The sequence below is a fragment of the Platalea leucorodia genome (genome assembly GCF_965183815.1).
Source record: "Platalea leucorodia genome assembly, chromosome: 4".
NCBI lineage: Eukaryota > Metazoa > Chordata > Aves > Pelecaniformes > Threskiornithidae > Platalea > Platalea leucorodia.
In genome coordinates this window covers 16673597-16698643 of record NC_138826.1, presented here as the reverse complement: position 1 = coordinate 16698643, position 25047 = coordinate 16673597, and the positions used below count along the sequence as shown (strand labels likewise).

Sequence of the window (25047 nt, the reverse complement as noted above, 5' to 3'; positions counted from 1 at the left end):
AATGGGGAGGCGGAGCGGCAGGTATGAGATGGCGGCGGGATCACCGGCGCCCGGCGGGCGGCGCGGCGGCAGGTAGGAGCGGGGCTCCCGGGGGCCGCCACCCCCTCGCCCGGGCGCCCTCCCCGGCCCCTCGCACCGTTAACGGATCGCTGCCCGGCCCCGCCCGCTGCGGGCACCCCGCACCCGTCCGCAGCGCGCTGCTAGCTGGCGGGCAGGCGCCGTCCGGTGCCCCTCGGCCCCGGCGGCGCTTCCGCTGCGAGCCGGCCTCTCGCCGTCCCTGCTGCGGCGGGGCAGCAGCTCCCCCCACACCCCGGCCGGGGTCCCCGGCGCTCGGCCGTGGCGCCGGGCAGCCCCGCGGGGCAGGGGGGGATGGAGGTGGCAGCTGCGGGCACCTCCGCGCCGCTTTGCCGCCGTCCCCCCGCCCCCGTGGGTTCAGCCTCGGCGGCCGGGGAGCGCTCCCTGCAGCGTCCCTGTGCTGCATTGCAGGGGAAGGACCGCCCGCCCCTCCCGCGAAGGGGAGAGATCCTGCCCTAAACCACCCGGGCCGGGGGACCGTTCCACAGGGAATTGCGTCCCTGCTCTCAGCTTAGCAAAGATGAGTGCCCGCCGTGCCGCTCTGCCGCTGGCTGCCTGCGGAGATCCGAGGCGTGCGGCGGCGGGGCTGGCTCGCTTCCCCCGCAGCCGCAGGGACCGAGTACCGAGCGCTTGGCAGTTGCAGGGTTTGGTAGGGTGATGGCACTAGATAGACTTGCTTTGCATCCAGCCCTTTCTCCCTTGCTTTGTCCACTCTGCGTGCGTTATTCTTGCTTTCTAAATATGCGTACGCTGTAAGCTTCACGTAATTAATCTTTAGCACGTACTTTCATATGCATAACCGTTCTCTGACCACTGCCAATAAAATAGCAGAGACTGTATGAGCACCTCACTGGAACAGTGGTTTTGGATTACTGCTAAAAAGCTGTAATATCTCTTCCTCTTTTTCCCTTTTTTTTTTTTTCTGCATGCGTGGTGTGGAGCTGCAAAGTGAGTATCCTTTGGGTGGTAATTCTTGTGGACTTGCAAAATAAATACAGTTGAGGGCTGATGCCTCATACCCAGCCAGATTCACAGTGGTGGTGTCCCGCTCTCTGCTGATTGGGACCCATCCTGATGGCACTTGCTGTGCTTATCTGGGGGAGCTGCTGTGGTGCCTGGGTTGGGGCAGAGCATTGCTCCGGAAGGAGGGACGAAGAGATGGTGCTCAGTGTGGCATGTTTGAGCAGGGAGTGCCTAAAATGCTGGACCTGGTAAAAGGATATGTTCTGTGCAGCTGATGCTTACAACACTCTTTTGGATAAAGCATTTTAAACGTGGCCTGGATCAGTCCAAATGACTGAATTTATTTGTTACATGCTGACAGCTGTCCTTAGTATGTAATCCCCCAGCTCTTTACCCACATCCCTGCCCCCCTACAAGTGCTTTAAGTGTAAGTTTTACTCCAATGCTTCCTTGTCACCCACAGGTAGCGCTAGCAAATCGATCTCTTGCTTTGCAGGTCTATCACCACAAAGACCACAAAGCTTGCTTTTTTTTTTTTAAAGTATGCTCCACAACTGTGCTTTTGCCCCTGTTTCCTCTCATCTGGAGAGAAGTGCAAGTTAGCTAGTAAAGCTTTCGTGCTACGCATGTGGTCTTATAGCATGCTGACTTAAAGATTGGAAATGAAAGCTGGTTGTCTTAACCTCCTTACCAAATGTTACTGAACATGACAAAAGATTATTTGTGTGGGTCTCTCTTCTGTTTGTGGTCTCTCTAACCTTTGGCTGGCTCTTCATAACTGAGAATGATGATTGTAGTGTGCCCGAGTGCTCAATTTCAAAAGAGAAACATCTGTCTGTTTAATGAATGCATTTAACGTTCAATTCAAGCAGTGCCTAAATGCTTTGCCAGGCACTCGGTGTTTATGTCAGCCATTTGATATGGCAGGGGTGGGATGAGTGGAAGGGAAAAAGCCATGGGCTTGGAAGGCAGGATGTGCTGAAAAAAGGCATAAGGCATCGTGCTAAAATGGCTTGATAGAGTGTTACTGCACAACTGGACATCAAGAGCTCACGTTGTAAACAGGCAATGAAAGGAGACACAATTGCCATCTATGTTTTATTGCAAATAGGAAAACGTTCACTGTAAACATGAGTTAATGGCAAAAAGTCAAAGTGACTTGCTGAGGGTCATGCAGAAAAAATGGTTGATTTCAGAGTTAAAGCCAAGTCTGAGCGCAGGGCTGCTTTTCTCTGAAGATAGCCTGGAGCAGGGGACAATCTTATTTAAACATTTCTTTCACCACAGCTCTCACTAAAATCTTTGAGACCTAGACTTGTGTTTAACCCCCCATTCAGTCCAGGCCCTGTCAGGCGCACATCCAGACCTGAACTCCAGGCTGCGTTGCATTTGCAGTATTTTTGTATGTTTGCACGTAACGCCCTGTCCTGTTCTCACCCAGGGCCTGGGATGGACTTGGACAACAGGATCCTTGTTCTGCTACGCTTCAGTTTATTGTCTGTTTGCATGAAGGGGGAGCATTGCTTGCCCACATAGCCCAAAGCAGCGTCTGGGTCTCCTTGCCAGCCTAGTCATTGCCTTGTTGCTGTGTGCACATTCACATGCATACGAAAATGTCACCGGGCTTCGTTAACGCTCCTTTAAAGGTCCCTGGGCACTCAGTTCAGTGTGAAACTGAAGCGCTGAGTGCTGGACACTGTGCTGGGAAATCAAATTCCTTGTCCTAAAGGTCAACAGTCTTCAGTGTGTGTTGGTTTAATAAGTGGCATGAACAGATGGGAAGGAGACAGGGCGGCATGGAAATGTTGGCTAATATCTAATGGTTGCACTGAATTCAAGTTCTTCTTGGAAATACTGTCCCTCTGTCAGCTGGATCAGGTTCCTGTTCACAGCTGAGGCCTTGTATTTTCCACTTGTTTCAGAGTTAGCTCTTTCTGTAGGATCTCATTTTCACTTTTCCGTAGCTGGAGGCAAGAACAGGGAGCCAAGGCCTTTTCTTTAGCCTGCTTTTGTGCAGCAGTAGCAGGCTCTCACCAAAGCTGCGCTGTGATCCTGGGGACTGACACTGGGTTCCTGTGGTCCCATGTCACAGGGGTCTTGGAGCCAGCCTGGGAAGAGAAATGGGAGGAACCGTGGCCCCAAGGTGTGATAAATTTGGCTGACCCTTTGTTTCAGAGCTTCACAGGTCTGATGTGTTCCTGGCCTCTCGTCCCAGTAACGTATTACACTGACCATCGTGTCTGACAAGAGAATTGGGCCCTTTCCTCCGAGGTGCAGCAGCCTCGCTCCCTGGCTCTTGGCCTTTCTCACCTCTGCGCTAGGTAATTGCAATTCAGCTATCCAGAGTTTCCTCATAAATTTTTTCACAAACTGTAGATAGCGAGGAATGTGATAAGCTGCTTAAATAATTGCCTGCCAGCTGGCTTACGAGAACTTTTAATGTGTTTGCTTTTGGCCTATAAAGCTCTAATAATTTGGAGTCGGGCCAAAACATCCTTTCTTCTTGAGTGGTAATGTGGCAGCTCTGATTTTCAGAGGCAGGAAGTTCTCGGGGGAGCCGGCATTAGTTTCCCTTTTTGTTTGCTGGAGTTCAGACTCAAAGTTGAAACATAGCTTTATGGTTTGGGAGTTCCATATGGGCATTCCTACAGCCCCGCTTGCGAGCTGTCGTATAGCAGGAGACGAGCGTGCTATGGCTGGCCATGCCTTGGAGAGCGGGAAGCCTTTTAGGGAACATCCTTCACGAGCTCTCGGGGTGCCTGGAGCTCTCCTCTCACCCACGTGCATCCTCACACTCGCTTCGCATCCTCCTGAGCGGCACATAGATATATCGCTGCTCCCTGGGCTCTGCAGAGAAACCGGGTGAATCCGGGCAGAAATGACCTGTCAGGCGGGATGGGAAGAGAAGCAGTTTCTGATCAGTATGGGAGAGTTGCATAAAGTGACAGTATAGGTTATTGTCATATGAATTCTGGTATCTGTGTACAATATTCCAGTTTTTGACATCCTAGCTTGCTCAGATCCCCTTCAAAAGCATTAGGCCCCCAGTCTGTTCAATTTGGTGAGTTAATTGGGCTGCTTTGTGCATCTCCGGCTCTCTGATACTGCATGCTGTGCTGCTCTGTGGCTGGCCTAGCCTGTTTATCTGTGTGCCTCGGCAGCCCTGACCAGATGTCACCAGCTTATTTAAATGCTGGCATGCATCCAGGTGTGCCTCATTGCAATTCCAGCTTGTGAGAGTTTACACATCTGGAACATGGGATGTGGCCTCTGACATGCTCAGTGGTGTCTGCAGAGGATTGCTGATGACAAGGGATTTGACGTGCTCTCATCCTTCGCAGACACCACCATGATACAAAATACAGATGCCAGCATGCAAGTGTTGTGGAGTTGAAGTGTAACAAATGAAAACAAGAGCTGTGACTTCCTGAGTACCTTTGTTCCCTGTATTTGCCAGGCTGTGACCACAAAATCTCACCCAACAGCACCATTCAGAGCTGACTGTGGGTCCTGACCCAGGTCTTGGTATCCCCTTGGTCCAGAAAAAACACCAGCAGTCAAGCAAACCTGTGAGTGCTACAGCACACTGTACTCAAATTGCGATGCTTTGCTTGAGTGCTGACAGTTGATGGTGGGATGGGATTCCCGAACATGTTCTGGGCACCAGTTGGCGCTACCAATTTTGGATGATGATCCTCCTGTGGGAGGGCTGGAGGAAAACATCCCTCCTTCCTTGCTGCGCTGCTCTGAGTTCCCAGGCTAGTTGCTACAATAGCTTGTTAATTTTGCCGTGGTCTTTTTGTATGATTGCTCGATTTTTCATGTCAGAAGTAAACCTGATTGTTGTGGGGCTCCTCTTTATAGATGGTAACTCTGCTCTGACCTGGACGCTAGCTTGGAGCTACTGGACTGAGAAGCATCTACGTGGTGTATCTTTGCTAGTCTCTGAACTGCATTTTTCCCTGCCTCTGAAGGATGCCTTAGGGCTCTTATCTTCAAGTGTAAGGGTGACAATCAGAGGTGCCTGCAGCAATTTCTGAGTGCTAAAGGCCAAGGAGGTAAAGGTAGGACTGGGCCATGCCTTTTACTGACTTCCAGTACACTCAAAATGGGGAAGTGGAGAAGTTAAAGACATTTTAAAATGAGGAGAGTGAGGGAATGCTATCATTGCTGGCAATGGGGAAGTACCCATGCACGCTTTGAGGATACAGCAGACATGCATGGACTTTGCAGTCCACCCAGCTAAGGACCAAACAGACAAAAGTGGGAAGAAACTTCCTACCAGGGATATGAACGAAGCTGAAGAGCAGTCAGTTGGCGAGAGTCCACGGACTGATGTTCAGTAGAGAATTTTAGACTACATAAGAAAGGTGTTAGGGTTTGCGGGAAGAGGAGGTGTCCTTGCAGTTTGTTAGCTTGACTCGTAGTCAAAGGTTGTGCCGGATAATTCTGCAGTGCATGGGGAGAAAAGGCCTGGAATCCCTGTCCTAGACATGGGACACAGCGTTCAGGGCAGATACCACCTGGCCCCACAGGGTACCTCAGATCTATGGTGCATTATTCACAAAGCAAATGGCTTTAAATCAGTAAAATAAAGCCAAAAAAGATGCATTGTTTGTCATGATTATAAGTATATGACTGGGGCAGGGGAAACTACATCAATACACTTTCTATACAGACTATCCCCAGGCCCTGGTGACCTTCTCCCGAGGGAGGCAGCACGCCTGCCCGGCATGTTCTGGGTGGTGGGAAGTGGCTGCAGGGCTTTCTCAGGCTGCAACCCTGCTGCCCTGCGGTGCTGCCAGGCTCCTCTGACTCCCGGAGTGCTCCCAGAGCCTGCTGTCTCTGCCTCGCCAGCGGCCCCCGGCCAGGGCCTGGAGCTCAGCTCCTGCCTCCTCAGCCCCGCGTCCCAGCCGTCCCTGCCTGATAGCTTTCAAACCAGCTCCTTTGTGCTCAGTCCCATGTCGCCCCTCGTGCAGGAGCTGGATTTCTTCTAAACATCTGCAGTGTGACCTGATTATTTTTCCTGTCCTTCCTTGCCCTCCTTTTTAATAGTGTCTACAGAAAAGCTGGCAGAGTTCAGTTATATCAGTCATGCTGACTGATAGTGCTGCCTCTTCTCTTGGGATTCCTCCTCTTTTCTGTCCCTCCAGCATTCATTTCAGATTTAGCTATCAGCCCTCTAAAGACAGGGTATTGCCTTTGTTCTGTGTTTGTACAGCATGGAGCACAGCGGAGTCCCCAGCTGTGACCGAGGTTCCCAATGCCACAGTGATAAAAGTGAATAGATCAGTAATGAGAAGAGGCAGCTGCTGCCATCTAAAAAGATTCCGTTTTGGTGCTGGTTTCAGCGAAATCAGGATTGGATCTAAGGCTCCTCTTCTATTGCTGCTCCCAGTAGGGGTTTGTATTAAAATAAAGACACAAACTTTAGGCTGCATTGAAAGTCATGGAAATCGGAGCGGTGTTGCTATTTAATGCTGTTAGACTGTGTTATTCTGATGTTAAGGCAGACATGAGCTTGCAGATCTTTAATGCAAAATTACTGGGTTTCTGGCAGTAGCTGTGTCTCTGCATTTTTTACAGAGCCTTGGGTAGGAGGCTGAGCCACCGCACGCCGTGGGATCACCCGGAGCTGCGGTGGTGGCCCTGGGAAGGGGACTTGCTGAGGAGCACCGCGGTGAACATGCGGTTCCTCTCTGAGGCGCCTCTTCTAGCACTGGAAGGCATCTGGATACTCTGATGTTGTGGTGATGGCTGATGGAAGTACTGCTTTGTTGATTTTAAAATATTCCAGTGGCTATTATTAAAGATATCACAAAAGAATTCACTGAGGTCAAACTTGAGAAATTTCATGCTGAAATGCAAATTTCTTGATGTTTCACATGTATCAAGCTGTCTTTCTGCTGCAGTTTTCTTTGACACCGGTAATATGTTGCATTTCGTGTTTCTTCCAAAGCACACTTCCCACCCTCCCCTTCCAACACTTTTATCTTCCCAGATAGGTCCGTCTCCAGGTTCACATCACAGATGTGTAGCTGATGTTGCTGAGGTCTCCTTTGAGTCCTTTACTGAGACAGAATTTGAATTCTTATATCAGTGACTTGGATATCCAATTTACCTGATGTCCAAAAGATGGCCATGCGTTAGTTCCAGGTTGTCCAGCACAGGCTGCCATCACATAATAGCAGCTTTCTTCCCCGGCTTCTTGCTGTTTAAATTCTATGTTAGTGTCTGGTTTTGATAGCTAAAAGGGTGAATCACTCTGTGTTAGCGGTTTAAATTTGAAGAAAGCAAAGCAAAAATTAAAAAGGCGGTGTTACCTAGTATGGCTTACTTGTATTAAGTCTAGAGACACTGGTCAAGGATGGGCACCCACTGTGCTATGCACTGTGTACTCATCGCAAAAGGACTCTCCCTGCCCCTAAAGACCTTACGAATATAACCCTAGGCAAAAATTGCTGCATGTTTTTCTTTACATTCCTCAGAGGCAAGTCAGTCATCCTATGAAGAGTTACTGTGCTAAATCGGAGGCCTGAATGTGATCTTTGTTACGCTGTCTTACAAGAATGTCAGTCTGAAGTACAGTCCTCAAAGCAACCTTAACTGTGAAGTCACTTCTATGTGTCTACAGTCCGTTCCCATTAGGCTTCTATTAAATCCTTTTTTTTTTTTTTTTTTTTAATCTAGGAAATAATTTGTCTTCTAGTCCTTTTGTACCTAAAATGATTCCACATAATTCCACTACAGTTCTTTCATCTCTTTGCAAAATCTGGGATGGCTCCTATCTGGCTCTGGAAATACTGTCTTCAGACATCCTCATTAATTGATTCCATACTCTGGCACAACATAGGAAACTATGCTATTTCTCTCTCCCTGGGGAAATACGAGCCTGTGCGCATCTGTCCTGTCTCCCTTTGTGCTTAGCCAGGCAAAGAATTGCTCATGTTTTGTGTTCTTTAGCACTGCCTGCTTATCGCCTTGCTCTCAGTATTTGGTAGTAGCCGGGCTGTTTCTCGGAGTCTAGAGATTTTGTTATTATAGAGGGAGATTTTCTTCCATTATCTGCCTTATTTTCAAAAGCTCTTTAATCCTTTTACTCCTGTATGGTAAGACTCCTCCACTGTGGTGTGTCTGAAGTGTTAGCTCTTTAGCAACAACACGCAAAGTGCGCAAAATGGCACCAGAGATGGATTTTGCCCACTGAATTAGGTACATCAGGCTTCTCTGAAATCTGCAGCTTCCAGCTTTTCCACTTTCCCAGCTAGACAAATGCAGCTAATGCTTTGCCCCAAAGGTACCTCTTCCTTCTCTTTCTTGGCTTACTTGTATTCTCCTTATGCTCTATTTCATGTTGCTTGAACGTGTTTCTGCCTTCACATAAATGGAGTTAGAACAATATAAAATCTGTACAAGCCACTAAAACAGTTAGGTCTCACCTGCCTGTCTGCAGGCTTGCTGCCACATGAGCTAATCTGCCTGCTCGCACAGCTCTTGCACCACAGGTTCAATTACCAGGTTTTGCCAGTTAAAGTCTCATTTTTGCCCTAGTTTCCAAGGCATTTCCCTGGCCTGGATCTAGTTACCTTAGGGATTAATTGATCCATCATGATTTTGACCTCCTGCACCATCCACTCCCCATGAAATGATGGGGCTGTCATGCCTGAAGCAAGAACGTTGTGTGTGACAGACAGCTTTCTTTGTGACTTGGCTGGAATCACAGGCTTCGCTCCTAAAAGATACTAGAATGGCAAGAATCTCAGCACAATATAGGACCCATTTTTTTTAATCTGCTGTCTTAATCACAACCCTACTAGTACAAGGTTTTATTATTCATTGGGATTTGATTTTATTCATGGGATGGGAGAGGAAGCTATTTATTCCTTTATTTTATCATCTTTTGACGTGTCATAAAGCAATCTGAGATCACAGCATATAGAAAATATAACTCTGTAATTGCAAGCAAAGAAAAAAAAAAAAGGCAATAAACTCCCTGAATACATGTTTGTCTCCCCTTTGCTGCTGTTATATACACTGTGAGTGTAGGTAGAGTACATCCATCTTCCTTTTTTAACATGAAAACAGCAGATGGGGCACATGGCTTTTTCTGAAGGTTATAGTGTGTGCAGCAGCGAGGATTGGCAGGGTTATTGTGTGTAAAGCCAGTGGGGGCTTTATCTTCGCTCAGAAATAGGGGTTTGCTTCACATTTCCATTTTGATTAGCAGTAATGATACAAAGGCAAATTTTCTGAGCGAGGAAGAGCTGCTAATAAAGTGACCTTTCGAAATTAAGTAGCTCATTGAAGTGCCGTACCACAATAAGAGTATACAAGGCTGGTCCCAGCTGCGGCAGGCAGGGAAACTGGACGGGAATCCAGAGAAACCTGGAATGGGAAGCCTGAAGTGGATGAACGGCACATGGCGGCACAGTAATGGTAGCAAGGAGCAATGGCCAGGTGCTGTTTCAGCTCTGGAGGAGCTGATCTACGTGCTTTGTCTTTGAAGGGGTCTAAAAGTGTGAAAGGCAAGGGCAGAGAGTGTTTCTAGCAAGGTTTCTGGGCACGGGGTTGTGCAGTTAAGGGACTCGGTTATTGTCCTGCCAGTGCCGTAACGTCGGTTGTGCTTGGATGCTGTTGGGAATGTGTTTGCATGGCTTTACTCATGGTAAACACAGGGTAGATTTGGGGCTGTTTTGTGGATTCCTCTTGGATACAGGTGGAGAGCACTTAATACCACACTGGTCCTAATTCAAACCCCCGGTTTCTATGTAGGAATTTGCCGTTAAACTCCAGCTACGCAGCCTTTGGCAAGAGACGTGAATCAATTTGTCCAGCTTTTCTTTTCTGTTTTGTCTCTGTGTGAAGGCTGATGCCCAGTGTGTGCCAAGGGGGCCTTTCAGACCCAATAATGCGCCCTTGTGTCTCGTAGCATGCGTGGAATTTGCATAGGCTGTGCTGGGACAGGCAGGTTTCTTTTGTTGCTGGAAACAAGGAGCAAGTTCTTTTCCCTGTCTCTGCTTCCTAATGCCTCTCCAAAAGCTCTCAGCACTCATGTAAGAAATTTACTTTTTTCTATTTATTTTTGCATTAAATGTCGTTAAACTTTGTGCAACTTGTAATGCTGGCTGTGCGGAGAAGTCATGTCAGTCAGTTCTAGTTGACAAAATTGTTTAATTTTCTTTCTCTGAATCTAGATATCTAATTGTCAGAGGGAGCAGATAATCTGTGATGCTTGATGTAACTGCTGCAAAGTATTTGCATATCTTCTCTGTGGGGAAACAAAACTGCTAGCGAGTGAATAACAGTGCACGGATCATTGCAGGCAGGGTCACTGGGCCTATACACTTGCTATTAACCCTTCTCGGGATCTGTATTGCCACAGAATGAGTTGTCATGGGTTTCAAGCAAAGGGCTTGCTCCACATCATGGGCAGAGCTGGCACTTGTTTGTGCATTGTAGCCCTGTGCAATGAAATGCGAATATGATCAGATCGATTGGCAGTTGCTTTTTGGCAGCTGATACCGAGTTGTTGCGTTTCGGTCTTGATTTATTGCAGATAACAAACTGCTGAAAAACAGACTGGGAGGTACTCAGAAAAATATGGCCCCCATTTGGAGTCGGCAGCACACTCGCTAGGCCACTCGGAGCGATGCAGCTGGGAGCCTTTAAGAGCTTTCTAAAATTTTGGATGACCTGGCAGATTGCCTTGCAGTCTGCCTTGCAGACCTTCCTCCCCTCCATCCTCTTGAAGGAGTCTTTGACGTCTGTGGAGAGCAGTGGCAAGGGGAGAGGGTTTCGTATGGCTTCTCACGATGCAAGTGTTGCTGAGAGCCTGGTTTCCTCTGATTTCAGCAAGTATCTTTCTCCTTGCATAGCCTGAGTCCCAGCTTTTATTCTCTTATTCTGATCACGCATCCTGGAAATCACGCCAGGATGGTCTTTCAAGTCAAAGATGTACAGCAGTAGCTCAGATAACTGTTGGGTTCACAGGCACTGCATGGAGGCGGGCTGGAGTTCAGGTGACTTGCCAGTATGTGCTTCGATGTCCTCCGCTTCTTTAGCTGCTGTTGATTTACATCAGAACAATAAATTGCTGAGATCTCTGCACTAGTAGCTGAAGTGCTCTGTTGCTTGAACAAATGGATGTAATGTCCAGTGGGTTGCAAACGCTTTCGGTGGCAGGTGTGCTGAGCAGTGAGCACAGATGCCCAGCGTGGTGCGAACACGGTGATGTGGCCTCCATCCCTCAGCAGAGAGGAGAGGAAGGTCAAGGTGCTCTGGTCTTCTGTGGGAAAGCCTGCTTTGGAGAGAAAGCCTTTGGTGGCCTCGGGGGTGATCGGCTTCCCCCTGGGTACCACACCGCACTTAAGGGACTGATGTGGTCCCTGGGGCACGAGCACAGCATTTCTGAAGCTGCTGTTGGAAAATGGTGTTCAGTGGGAGCTCACAGCTGAGGAGGGATGTTGAAAACAGTGGAAAGGAAAGTATTATCTAAGAGCCCAAGAATGATTAAAGGATTGGGGAATGTCACGCAGTGAAAGCACACAGTGTGTACAAGCTGGGTGAGTAGGCAACCTCCACCCAGAGCCCTGGAAGAACTGGCACACCAACTCGCAGGGCCAGGCCAGTACTTTATAGCCGGGTATGACATCAGGGCAGTAGCTTGTGACTGGAGAATAATGACACTAATCCTCAAATTTAAGTAAAAGAGGGGCAGGAGGAGCAAGCTAGGCAACTCTAGCCTGTGGGCTTGACTTTAGAAGTGTGCAACTGTTTGAAATAGTGGTGGGAAGATGGTAATGGAAGACCTAGAGGTAGATGGAAATTGGGATAAGCTTTAAGTGTAAGCATTAAGAGCGCTGATTAACCTGAGATCTCTCTTTGATAACCCTTTATTTTGATTTTAGACATGGTAAATGTAGCTTACCTAACCTCTGGTAGGGCTAAGTATCTGTTATAGGTAACCTTTAGCAGAGCAGTGTCTCAGATGCATCCTTTTTCCCATGCCACATGAGAAGCTATGAAATGGAGAAAGTGGGCTTCATTAGAGAATAGGGAGGTCAGATAAAGGACAGCCTGAAGAAGAGGCAAGAACTGGATGAGCCAAAAGGAGGTGTACTAGGAGGAAGGTTACTAAGGGTTCCTCAAGGACCGATCTTCCGTGGCTTGTGCTAATACTGATGAGTTCCCACTCTCTCCAGACTCAGACTGCATAGCCAGGCAGTTATCGTAGCTGCTAGACAGCAGTAACCAAGAGTTGGCAGCTTGTCCCCGGGAGTGTTTGACCACATCCCTAGCAGAAATGCAGGTCGGTGTTGTCATGCACTTATGATCTTAAAAACAAAGTCCCAGGGCATGGGAACTTTCTATTTGTTGATGGCAAGGTGGTGATGATGGAACAGCAATAGGAACTGGTGAGTATAAGCTGGCCATGAAAAAAAGATTGGGATTTAGACTTTAAGGCCATGGGGAGTGAATTTCTGGGGAGGAAAGGAGACAGAACCAAACTTATTTATGACTGAGAGTGGTAATTTAATGTAAAATATTGGATGCCATAGCTGCCTGAGCTAGTAGGATGTAGATACAGTGAAAGTTTTAGTTGGGTGTTGTCATGTGTTGCATATGTTACCATCACGTTATGGAGTGCTAGTCTGGGGCTGTGTTGTACAAACAGGCCAGAAATGTGTTTGCTCCGAAGGGAAATGTAACTGTGCTGTGCTGAACGCTCACCGAAGACAGACAGTGCTGATGGTGTAGACTGGTAGCTCCTGTGTCAGCAGATGTCTCCTTCAGGGCAGACCAGCTGGCTGTAAAAACCAAAGCAATGAGGAGTTACTGTATTTTTTTTTTCTCCTTCTCTTTTTTCCAGTGATGCCATCTGCAATTTTGTCATTTGCAATGACTCCTCCCTCCGCAGCCAGCCGATCATCTTCAATCCTGACTTCTTCGTGGAGAAGCTGCGCCATGAAAAACCAGAGGTGTTCACAGAGCTGGTTGTCAGCAACATTACGAGGCTCATTGACTTGCCTGGGGCAGAGCTGGCCCAGCTAATGGGAGAGGAGGACCCAAAGCTGCCTGGGGCAAACAGCACAGCCTCTGGATTTTTTCGTTCTCTGATGTCTCTGAAGCGCAAGGGTGAGTATGGCACGATGTCTGGTGCACACCTTTAAGGTGTTGCTGACTGTCATCATCTACTACACACAGTTTACAAAACTTTCAGTATAGGCTTGTTGTTTTGAGCTTGTGTTGAATGCTTAATACTGTAGGTTTGTAATCTCTGGGGATGCCAACTCTAGAAAGGAGCAAAACAGAGGCTGGGAGGTTCACCCAGGAATGCCCTGCTGCTTCTAGAGTACCCTGCTTCTGGGGGTTATTGCTGTGGTTTATGTCAGGTTGGCCTTGGTGCACTTGTGCTCAGTGCAGCCCAAACCACAGAGTCCTTTGATCCCTGAGTGTTTCTGGTCTGGCTCTGTGGATAGCACTGAGCTGCAGAGGGGTGCCTGAACAAGCTGCAGGTTCTTCTAATACACACCAAGGTATCTTTGTCTCTCTGCTTCTTTGTGTCCATGGTAGTCCATGCTCTCTTTTCCTTAGCTCATTAGCTTTCCTCATAAGTGATGGAATATCAGTAAAGGCTGAGGGCATCAGGTTCCATGAAGAACAATAATGCTCAGGTTTTCCAGGCCACTGACTTCACTCGGTGCCCACTGTCTCCTACAGTAGCTGTCCCAGCTCTCTGGAAGGTCTTGTCTATGCAGCTCAGAAATCTGTAAGCATCTCCCATCCAAATGGCAGTGCCACTCTGATCCACATCCCAATCCAGTGAGTCAATGACAAAGCTCTGCAGACTGACTCTGCTCAAGCCCAGATTCAACCCCAGGAGATGACATACTTCTCTTTCTTTCTGAGACAAGCATTCAACTGGAGTTTTCTTCTGGTAAACTGACAATTCTTATCTTTGCTTTCAAGTTCAGCTGTCTTGGTTATGAAACGTTAGCCCCAGGCCCCTTCTGAGAAGTCTGAGATTTGCTTTTGAGCACATTTGTGTTCAGATCCTCTTCTCTTCGCTGGCTGGCATTTACAGCTCTGTTTTGTTGTAACTAAAAGGGTGTTCTAGGTGTGTGTGTGCCTTCTCCCATCCCTGCCCACATTGAAGGGGAGCCTGGTTCTCCTGATAAGTTCAGTTAAACCTTCTCACTCATTTAGACAGAAACTGCCTCCATCTGGGCACCTCTCACATCCCTCGTCAGCTCTGGTTGCCTAGCTAGACTGGCTGTCTGCTGGCAGAGGAGCTGTGGGTAGCTGCCTTCAGATGTTGGCAGCCTGAGGTTGAACACTTCTAATTAGTCTTCCCCTTCCTTTGAGCAATTCTGCTTCTGTGAGTACCTCTGAGAAGGGAGCTATCGCTATGTCCAAGTATGGTTTGTTTTTTTTTTTTCCTTCAACCTTTATATTTTAGAGAAACCTTTAGTTTCTCTAAGTGTTTTTGATTCTACCAAACCGTTCCTCCATTGTGTTTCATAAGGACAAGCTCTACAGCCCCATTGCTCAGGCTGAATTTTCTGATGCTGGCTTCGGCCCTCCACTCCTGCCTCACCCAGTGGTAACTCTGGTAGATACGCTGGGCTGCAGGGGAAAATCAAGTACTGCAAATAAAGTCCTTTAGCATCTCTAGGTGAGAATTATTCAATATTGCCATGACTTACCTTGCTGCTCCATCGTAAGAAGTCTTCACACTGCCCCCAAATTGCAGTTAGACTGTGCTCATACCTGTTATTGCTCCTGCCTGTGTTCCAGGAGAGTGAGAGGACACCTTAAATGCAGACACTTGCCACTTGACAAACGGAAGCGAGTAACCAAGTTGAAAGTGTTTTCTTACCGTGTATGGAAACTTCCCTGTTCTTGTCAAAACCTTCTAGCAGGGGCTTGTGAGCCTTCTCTAGCTTGTTTTTTTAAATTCTCTGTACTCTGCTGGAGCACTGCTCTTATCAGACCTGACATCTCCCGCTAGCTCTCTTCCCCAAGAGCTCCGCCTTCCCCCATTCAGACGTCTCCATGGCCATGTGTCTCACTACAGCTACAGCTAGCAGATGTTTCCAAGTCTGCTGGCTGCACTCCCAGGCTGCAATGGCAGTGTCTCCCTGCATTGACAGGCACTGTCTGTGAACTCCTTGGCCAAACTCTGAGAAAAAGTAGTTTGTGCCTACAGAGAAAATCAGTTTTGTGTACAGCATGTTTCATCTTGGAGCCATCATTTGTTTTTCTTCATGCTGTAGACCAGCTAGAACAAACAGGGTTTATTTCTTCAAAGCCAGAGGCCAAGGACCATAGAGCTCAGAGCTGATCAAACTGCAAATACTTACAACTCCTTTGAGCATTAGGAAACTCAATCTCATGCTGCTTCTTAGTTTCAGAAGCAATTGTACAATAACATCTAAGCCTTCATAACTCAGCATCCATTCTCCAGATGCTTCTTTCAAGTTTCTTTGAGAATCAAATTCTCATTCAGATATCAACCTCTGACTTCAAAAGTAAATCGAATTTGTCAGGCCCTGCATGTCTCAAGAAAATGTATTTTCCTTTTCCCTTCCTGGCCACCATTGATTCTGTCTGTTGAATATCTAGTAAGTTTAGTTTTCTTCAAGGACAAGAATCTTTTGCCAACCGTTCTCTCCCTTTGCACTCAAGCCTTTCAGATCTTACATGTGGATCAAGAGGTCGCATTGGCCTCCTTTCTCCCACAAGACTGAAGCATGCGCTTTATCAGAGGGAGGTCAGAAAGTTCTTGATTTAACGGGAGTCTGGAGTTCCTGGTGGCTTACCATGTATTTCAGAAGTCCTGGAAGAAAGTGGAACATTCTTCAGGCGGAATAAATTTAGTTGCTCAGGAAGGCTGATAGAGAAGCGCACAGGGTTAACCAGGTCTTTCCCACATGCTGTGAGCATCAGCACCACAGAACAGTAAGATCTGTAGTACAACAGACCAAAAGCTAGTACAATCAAAATGTGCTGGGGTGGGGGGGAAGCAAGAGGAAGCTTGTGGGGGGGATACATTTTATCAGACCAGCCGATGCACTGCTGGGATTGCTGGGCTGTTAGCTGTAACAATAAGGAGGGAAATCTTCAGCCACAGACAGCTGGGGTGCAAATGCCCAGCTTGCCCTCAGAAGTGGCCCATGCTCCTGGCAGACTAGTCATGGAGAAGGGAGGACTATTCTTTTTTTAAATCTGTTGGCTCTTTGAAGCCTAAGTGCAAGGGCAGGACAAACCAGCTCTGTACCTGGTTCCAGTTCTCAGTCGCAGTCAGCACGTTGCAGTATGGTCTATCCAGCATCTTGTCTCTAGCTGCAGTCAAAACCTACGTGCATCAGAGGGAAGAGGTGGTGCTCAGGGCTCTGGTCGCTGGCAGTGAAGCCCCTGGCAGTTGCCTCGCTTTCTGAGAGACAGAGCTTGCTGGCTGTGTGTGTCTGATGGAAAAAGCCACTCACCAGCAAGACTCCGTTTATTAGAAAATACTGTCCTACTGGATAACCACTTTCTTACCTGGGAAGTCCCTCTCTGGACAAGAACAGTTTTCTGCATTGGTTCAACAAGTGCCTTTCATCAAATGGGCTTTTCATCTAATGTTTCCTTCCATGCAATTATCTCCTTCCTTTCAGCTCCGGTGCTTCTATCTTCTTTTGGGGCTGTAGCCTGTGTTGAATGGAGTTCTGGCGCTGGCAGCTCGTGCCTGATCTGTAACAGCCCCATGAGACAAAAGCAAACTCCAGGAGGGAGAGGAGCTGTCAGTGTTCCATATGGAGAAGGGCCCAGCTCATTGCTTTGCTACTCTCTTGTTTTTCTAGCTTTTCCTTGTTCAGCTTTCTGATGCTTCATACTTTACTGTACTCAGGCCAAGGCAGCTGACCTGGAAGAGAAATTCACTGGAATTAGGGAACTCCAGGGATTACCCATCGCTGAAAAGGAAGCCAGCATGAGCCAGTTGGATCATGTCTGCTCTCCCCACTAGTGCTTGTTTCCCTCTCCCATAGTCTCATAGCTGCACTTCTTCTTTCTGCTCCACTCCATGTCAAGCCACAGTGAGGATTAATCTGGACATTCCTTCCCAGAAGTGGAGTGTGCAAATGTGGCAGGCACCTGGACAGTCCAGGCTGTCACATCTGCCCTTACCACTTTGCTGTTTCCATAAGGTCCAGGCTTGCAGATGATATGCCCTGTAAAACTGAAGCATCTGTTCTGGTGTTGTTTTCTTTTCAGGAGCTAGAGAATGTTTGCTTTAGCTGATAAAAACTGTAATTAAAATGAGGTAAGAAGCAGGATGGTGAAGCCCTTGTAAGTACAGCATGGTGAGATGAAGTGACTTATTTGGGAGTGCTTGTGATATCTCCCGTATGTGGGGGTCCTTCTGACCTTCACCCTTAGTGTTTTGGGGCGCTGGTCTTTGCATGCTGAGATCCTGTTCTTTGGGGACCACTCATCTCTGTGCCTGTTGGGGTCTGAGCTGCCTGAACAAGTTATCTTCTGTTCTGCAGAGAAAGGGGTGGTGTTCGGCTCACCGCTGACAGAAGAAGGCATTGCACAGGTCTCCCAGCTGATTGAGTATCTGCACAAAAGTAAGTGACTCTGTCGTCTTGTCTTCCTGTCCCAAGGGGTATCTGTCTGGCCCACCTCAGGTCTCTGGTGCAGAGAGAAAAAGTGAGAGAGTGAAAAGCTCTGAGCTCTCCAGCAGCAGGAGTTTGGGGCTGGACTAGGCAACTGTTGCCCAGAATTGCCTAGCAGTTATGTTAATCTCTTTCCCTCTGTGCATGGACTTTTTCTACTGATGGGAGCCAGCTTGAAGTCATGTCTCTGAAACCAGCTCACTGAATTTTGCTGTCAAGCTCTGGAAAGGGGCGGGAACTGCTTTAGTAAGAAGATGGGAATCAGCCTCTGATTAATCAGTGGCCTTTTTGCTCCCCTCTGCCGAGCAGATCTAAGAGCAGAAGGCTTGTTTCGGGTGCCAGGCAACAGCATCAGGCAACAGATCCTAAAGGATGCTCTGAACAGTGGTACAGATATTGACCTGGACTCTGGGGAGTTTCATTCCAACGATGTGGCCACCCTGCTTAAGATGTTCCTTGGTGAATTACCAGAGCCGCTGCTGACACACAAGCACTTCCATGCCCACCTCAAAATTGCAGGTGAGTAAGCAACAAGAGGCAGTGATGAGCAGAGGGAACGGAGCCAGCCTCCTAGAAAGCTGGTAATGCTGTAGAGCTGCACACTAGGCTGTGGAAGTATAATCCTTGAAGGCCGGGTAAGAAGGAATCTTCCTGCCATCTCAGCCTAACGGTGGAAAGACTGGAACTGAAAATCCTAAGGAATCAGACCAAGTCTGTGTAGCCCAGTCTTCTCTCTCCAGCATTAAACAGATACCTACAGGAGTAGAGCCCACATTGATAACCTGGGTCTCCATCTGTTTTAAGTCTAGGGGTCTCCTGAGCAAGGTGTGGTTTCTATGTACTTAATAACTGTTATTGAACTACCTTATGTGAACTTCCTCCATGTTGCCTTCAGCCCATCACAACTCTTAGCAGCTGTGCTGTCCTGCAGGAGGAGTACCACAGATTAACGCATTAGGTGGGGAGCTTGAGAGCTGGGGGGAGAGAGACGGAGGGCCAAGAATGGTGCAGGAGTTTGGAGGAGATCTGCATGTGAAGAGGGAAGGGTAACTGGTTGCAATAGGCCTGCTATTAGGGGAAGGTGTTGTATGTCCTTCATGTTCTACCTCGTGATTTGGCAGACTTGACGCTGTTTGATGAGAAGGGGAATAAGACCAGCACTCCAGACAAAGAACGCCAAATTGAAGCCCTCCAGCTGCTGTTTTTGATCCTTCCCGCACCCAACCGCAGTCTGCTCAAACTGCTGCTGGACTTGCTCTACCAGACCGCCAAGAAGCAGGACAAGAACAAGATGTCTGCCCACAATCTTGCCCTCATGTTTGCACCCCACATCCTATGGCCCAGAAATGTGAGCAATGCCTCTGTATCTGCGGGTGGGATATTGCAAGGTAGAAAGCAGAGGCTTGGCAGGCCTACAGGGGAAGAACCAAGATGGGAAGGTGGAGCTTCCTGGCACGACTCAGTCCTAGTGCTCAGGCCAGACCTGGCGTAGGTCTCATTTGCAACTGATGCTTCATCTTTTTCAGTAAAATTGAAAGCACAGCACAGTCCTGCTTCTTTTAAGAATGACCACTCCAGACAAACCTTGCAGATCTCTCTGCAAGGTTTCTTGTGCTGCTGGTGAACTGTTTGGCCCCAGAGTTCTCTACTTCTCCGCCTCTCAGAGCAGCTTTGGCTCCGTGAGCTCTGCTTGTTGGTGTGCTGTGAGCACGTCTTCTGCTGAGGCACTGTGTCTATGTCCCAGAGACAGCAAGGGCAGCAGAGACCCTTCCTCCTCCCCTTCTAACTGCTGTGCCTTTGGCTGTGTCCCCCTGCCAGGTGACAGCAAATGACCTTCAAGAGAATATCACAAAGCTAAACAATGGAGTGACCTTCATGATCAAACACTCTCAGAAACTCTTCAAGGTAAGTGTGCTTGGAGTCTTGTTCTCCCTGGCCTTTCAGCAGGAGACTGGATGCCCCTTGTCCAGACAGATTCCAGGTGTCAAGTGTATATTCTGGGTGCTTTCTTCTGTGGTAGGAGAAGGAGGATTTCTACAAGAAACTGTTCCTTTAGTGACTAGGGAGGAAGGAGGTCTTTGCTGGGCAGGCAGCCCTGGAGGAGGAAGACAACCCCGGAGGTGGCTTTGTGCCTGGGCAGGTCAGCAGCACGGTGCAGTGTAATACCACCCTCTGCTGGACACCCAGCACCCGCTGCCCGGCCGGGAGGCCCGGGTCCTGGGTCCTGGGGGCTCCCCTCGGGTTCTGGCAGGACAAGGAAACCGAAGGGGCTTGTCCTGGATGAGTGCTGCCAAGAGCTGAATCCCCAATACAGCAGGTCGTTTTGTTGTTGCAAGTGGTAGTCAACCTACTGCTGTTACAAGCACAGCCTGCAGTCTTGGGCCTCTGTCTAGCTCAGAGCGGGGTTCTGTCAGGAGTGTGGGGCTGTCTGCAGGTTCCCCCGAGGAAATGTTTCTGCAACAGGCAGTCTCTTGACTTCTCAGGACCTTCCTGGCCACTGTAGGCATCTGCTCTCTGCCAAGAGTCCTCCCATGGGAAGTTCCCCTTCTGTCCTCTTTGTCAGGGACCTGTTTGGCCAGCTCAGAGCTGGGGGAATTGCTTGGAAAAAGTTCCTGTGGAACCCTGCTCTTACTCTGTGTTCCACTTGTGCTGGTTGCCTGCATCAAAAGGGAACTGTGAACAGGGACCGCACCGGGGATGTGAAATCCCATTGCTTTGTCTGCCCTAAATGACTGAGTCTTGATGGAACTGGCTTGTGTGGTATGGTTGAAGAGCAGCTCTTGCTGGGGCCACTCTTGCCCCAGGGCCACGCATACTAAACTTACATTTGGCCTTTTCTCTGCTCATTGTCACAGGCCCCAGCGTACATCCGTGAGTGTGCCAGGCTGCACTATCTGGGATCCAGAGCCCACACATCAAAGGTAAGGCCAGCAAATGCAGCGCTGCCCAGAGGCTGTGGTACTATGAAGGGATCCTTGTGAGTGAAAGAAGCTGAAAACAAACCCAAGCCACGAAAGAGGATCTGTCAGAGAGCAGGAGTGAGGGAACCATATGGTGTGGTAGTGCAGGCGGCTGCATTAGGGAAATTGGGCAGAGTTGAAGCATCTGTTAATTAAAAGCACAGGGAAAGATACCAGCCCCTGTTTAGCAGCAAACCTGCTCCCTGTGCCCAGTACGTGCAGCACCTGCTCCTTCATGGGGTTGTGCCTTCCAGACAGACAGATGCGCCTGCTGCCGTGGCCAGGCCGCTTGGAAGAGGGGCTGGGATGAAGGCTACTTGCTGCCACTGGGACAAGATTTGTCTGTGTCTTGCCAACAAACGCTTCCATGCCTCATATAGCTGCAGAAGAGGGAAGATGCATTGCAAGGAGCTGCGCTGATCCTTCTCGAGCCTGGAAGGGCTTCTGCAGCTGGCATCCAGGAGGGGAGGGAAGAAGCAATGGGGTCACCTTTGTATTGCTGTCACCTCTTCCTGGCACAGGGCCTGCTGGTGCAGTGCTGCTGCAGAGGGGTAGGGAAAAGACAGCCCTGTGCATTCACTGGGGTTGAGGCAGCTCACGAGACTCTTCCCAGCCTGGCTCAGATGGGTGGCTCGTTTGGATTAAAGCATGGCAAGCAACTGCTGTCTCCACTTTCCCAGGACGACCTGGATTTGCTGACATCTCCCGGCTCCAAGGAGCTGCAGCCCCTCAAGTCTCAGAAGCGAAGCCGGCTGGACACTTGCCATCAGGAGGAGACCCAGCAGCGCACGGAGGAGGCACTGAAGGAGCTCTTCCGCCACGTCCACAATATGCCTGACTCTGCAAAAAAGAAGAAGCTTATCCGGCAGGTAGTGTGGGGAGGAAAGATATCTTTGGGGTGTTCTTGTCAGCACAGGGCTAAAGGCAAGGCGTTCTTGAGAGCTGCTCCTAATCCTGGGCTGGCCGGGGAGAGTGGGCTTTGAGCTATGTAAGGGGCAGAGCGGTAAGAAGGCAGGGGAGGAGGCCGCATATCCTGGATGTGGCTGACCGTGGAGCTTGCTGCACCAAGCTGTGCTTTGAGCTCTCTGTTTTCCAATTCAGACACTCGCCGGCCAGCAGTTCCCGAGTCCTGATCATGACCTTGTTGAGCTTTCTCCCACAGAAAGGAAAAAGTCTTGTCCCCTCTTGCCTGTGGGGAGTGGACGAACTGGTCTCCTCTCGGTCCCGTGAGCATTCCCAGCCAACCTGCTGCTCCAGAGAGACTGGGCGGCATGGTCAGCACTGGTCCTGGCTGCCAGCCTCCAGCTGCTGCCCAACCCCCTCTCTGCTCCAGCAGCTGCTGCTTTTGGCTAATCTGGTAGCCAGCACAAAGCAGCCTTGCACCCAAGCTCCCTGTAATCCTGGGTGGGAGATGTGGCCTTCCTCTGCTTTCTCCTCCCTGCAGCTCTGAGCGGCTCTTCCATTTTGGGGTGCAGAAGAGACAAACTGAGTTCTAGGCAGAGGGCAGCAGGTAGAGCAGCACACAGCAGCAAGAGACTAGTGTAAGTATAACAGTAACTGTGCTAACATGCTGCCCTCATGTTTCCTCCTAGTTTAATAAGCATCCTACAGCTCTCACTCCTGGCTCTGAGGTACCCACATCCCCAGCACCACGACGCACCCGCTCGCGCTCCTTCAGCGGCCTCATTAAGGTAAAGGCAGCCTCTGACCCATGTTCTCTGCTGTGAATTTCTGATGTTGCTCTCTGCTTCTACCTTGCCCTGGCTTGAATGCGGCCCTCAAAGAGTAGGGACTGTTCAAAGTATTGGCTGCCAAAGCACACAGATCCACTGGGGACAGAAAAGGCAGCACAGTGACAATAAGCCTTGTTAGTATAAAGTGTAATTATCTATGAAACGCATTGCTGTAGGATCTGTGCATCTTTCTGAAGGATTGGTTGCTTCCTGAGATGAGATGAGGACTGACAGGGAGCTGGTCATGTAGTCTAGCCTGTTAGCACAGGTGTTAGCACACTGTAGTCTGCCCCACAGCAGCAGGTGTACCTGCTTCTGACAGGCTGGGCTCCTGGCCAGGCCTCAGGTCAGCTCCCAAACCCTTTACAATCAGGCAGTCTCAGCCTAGTGGCATGGTATTTCAGGTGGTTCGGCTTTGCAATCTTTGTCCCAGCTTGGCTTCCTTTTTTCTTTCCCAGCATCCAACCGCTTACCAGCAATGCATCCTGCTCCTTCCCTTTCTTTTTCACTTTGCACTCTAAGCACTAGCCAACAGCCCTCTCTTCTTACGGCAGCGGAAAGTTTTGGGAACCCCGGTTATCCTGGAGAGGAAGAGCAGGGATGCCACACCGGAGCCCGAGCGAGTCAGCAAAGAGAATGTCCACCTGGTAAGGGCTGCTCGCAGCACCGCTGAAGCTGCTGGTGGGGCAGCGTGTGAGGGGAGTTTGAGTGCCACTTGGGCACTCATTTTGGTGATCCTTGGGGGGCTGCTTGCTGTTCGCTGCCCAAGAGAAGCTTTCCAAGTTTCTTCTGTATGATCAAATAAGGTCTTAGGAAGCTGCTGTGAGGAGAGCGGAGCAGATGGTGAGGGCAGCATCAGGACAGGAGTGGCAGCACTGGGCCTCCACTCCAGTCTTGTCCTTCTGGCTGTGTTCCTGCCCTGGGGCATTGGCTTGTGCCCCTTTCCCTCTCTCCCATCCTCCTCCACAAGTTGTACAGAGCCTGCTGCCTGTGGGTAGTAGGGCTATCCCACGGCCCAGACAAACCGAGAGTGGATTTGGGTGGTAGCTGCTCTCTGGTGGTACAGGCTGTTCCCAGGGAAGGCTGTGGGTGCCACTTCATTCCCCAGCTTTCTACTCCTGTTCCTATCTCTTGTCCAGTTACAGAAGTGTGGATCTCCAGCTCACATGTCCCAAGCAAAGCTGAAATCTTTGGAGGGCCGGAAAGAGGTGAGACACAAACACACACACACACCCATTCTCCTTCCTGTGGGGAACCTGGATTGCCAGACTCTGACGCCGGCAGAGGTGATGGCATGCACGCAAGGCTCTGTGACAGCTGCGGTCCCCTAGCTTGTAGCAGCCTGCTCCATGCCGAGCTGCAGGCCGTTGGCACACTGGAAGCTGGGCCCTGAAGGGTTTCACCCAAGCAGGTGTGCACAGCCCTTCTACCTGTGAGCTGGCAGGCTGGCTGTCACAGGGAGCAGAGGGGAGCTGGCAGCACAGGGTAGTGCTAACAGCCTGTCAGGGTGACAGTGGGACAAGAGGTTGGTACAGCCCAAGACCGACTGCTGTGTTTGTCCCCATCTGCTCACTGCCTCTTGTCTAGTGCTCTGCTCTGGTAAAAGGTGTGGGAGGCAGACTCCAGGGGGGAGTCCTTGCAGGAGGAGGACAACACGTCAGTCTGTTCTCGCATGGCGTTCTGTCTCTCAAGCATTCAATTGCTCTAATTCTCTGCTCCAGGAATCCTGTAGACGCATGCGAGCCCACCTGCTTTCCAAGGATTCGTCATCCCTCTGAATCGCCTCGCGCCAACGCATGGGTGGGGAATGCCCAGCCTCGCAAGCTGTGAATAATGTGCTGCGCTGAGAGGGGAGTGCTGCAGGCTCACAGCAACCCCCACCAACATGGCAGTGCTCTTGAAACTGGACCTTTGCAAAGACTGCAGGGACTTGTTTCTTTCTGTATATAAATTATATTTCATTCTACTATGGGGCAAACCACTATCTAACCAAAACTTGTGCAGCATGTCTGACCTGCTGGCTCTGGGAAGAGCTGGAGTGCTTGCTTACAAGGAGAGCCTTGTTCATTGCAGGGCCCTGTGCGCACTCCCAGCTTTCTCTGTGATGTTGCTAGGCTGTATTTTTTTGCTTTTCTGCTCTGAGTTTTTAACACATTGGCTTGTTTTTGCTCCCTCGCCTCTGTTAGCAGTGAGAATGATGGACTCCAACCTTCACCTGCATCCTGACAGCTAACTTTGCCTCCAGGCCTCCTCTGGAGCCATGCCCTCCTCTGCTTCCTCTGGGCTCTGTTTTGCCCTGCTGTCCCTGGAGGGCTGGAGTGCACAAACGGTACAAAGCACAGGATGGGCCTGGGAGAAGAGAAGAGGCTCTGGGTGCCATCATTTCAAGTGGGGCCAGGGGAAAGCAGCTTCCCCAAGAAACTCACCCCTCTGTTTCAGCTTGAGCTGGAGGCAGCCCTCGCTCATGGCCTTTGTGTTTCTGCGGCACAGCTCTGCCTGGTGAGCAAGGAGTGTCTCTGCTTTGTATTCCCCCAGGGAGGCTAAGCTGAGCAGGGCAGGAGGCTGGCAAAGGCTGTCTGGGGCAGGACAGCCCAGTCTTTGGAAGCTGGGGTGTCTGGGGCAGGCAGAGCCTGGCGGCTGTGTGTGTAGCATAGG

General features: G+C 49.7%; 1 protein-coding gene across 1 annotated transcript; it reads left to right on the top strand.

Annotated features, from left to right (window-relative positions):
• Positions 1–24170, top strand: ARHGAP19 (Rho GTPase activating protein 19; the record flags this gene model as incomplete). The annotated part of the gene is made up of 12 exons (XM_082309209.1): positions 1–72; positions 12908–13173; positions 17571–17651; positions 18009–18218; positions 18821–19047; positions 19518–19604; positions 20555–20620; positions 21340–21528; positions 22252–22350; positions 22947–23039; positions 23532–23600; positions 24114–24170. Exons 1-12 carry the CDS (start codon positions 2–4, stop codon positions 24168–24170), a joined length of 1515 nt encoding a protein of 504 aa, XP_082165335.1. The 5' UTR covers position 1.
• Between the last annotated feature and the right edge of the window lie 877 nt (positions 24171–25047).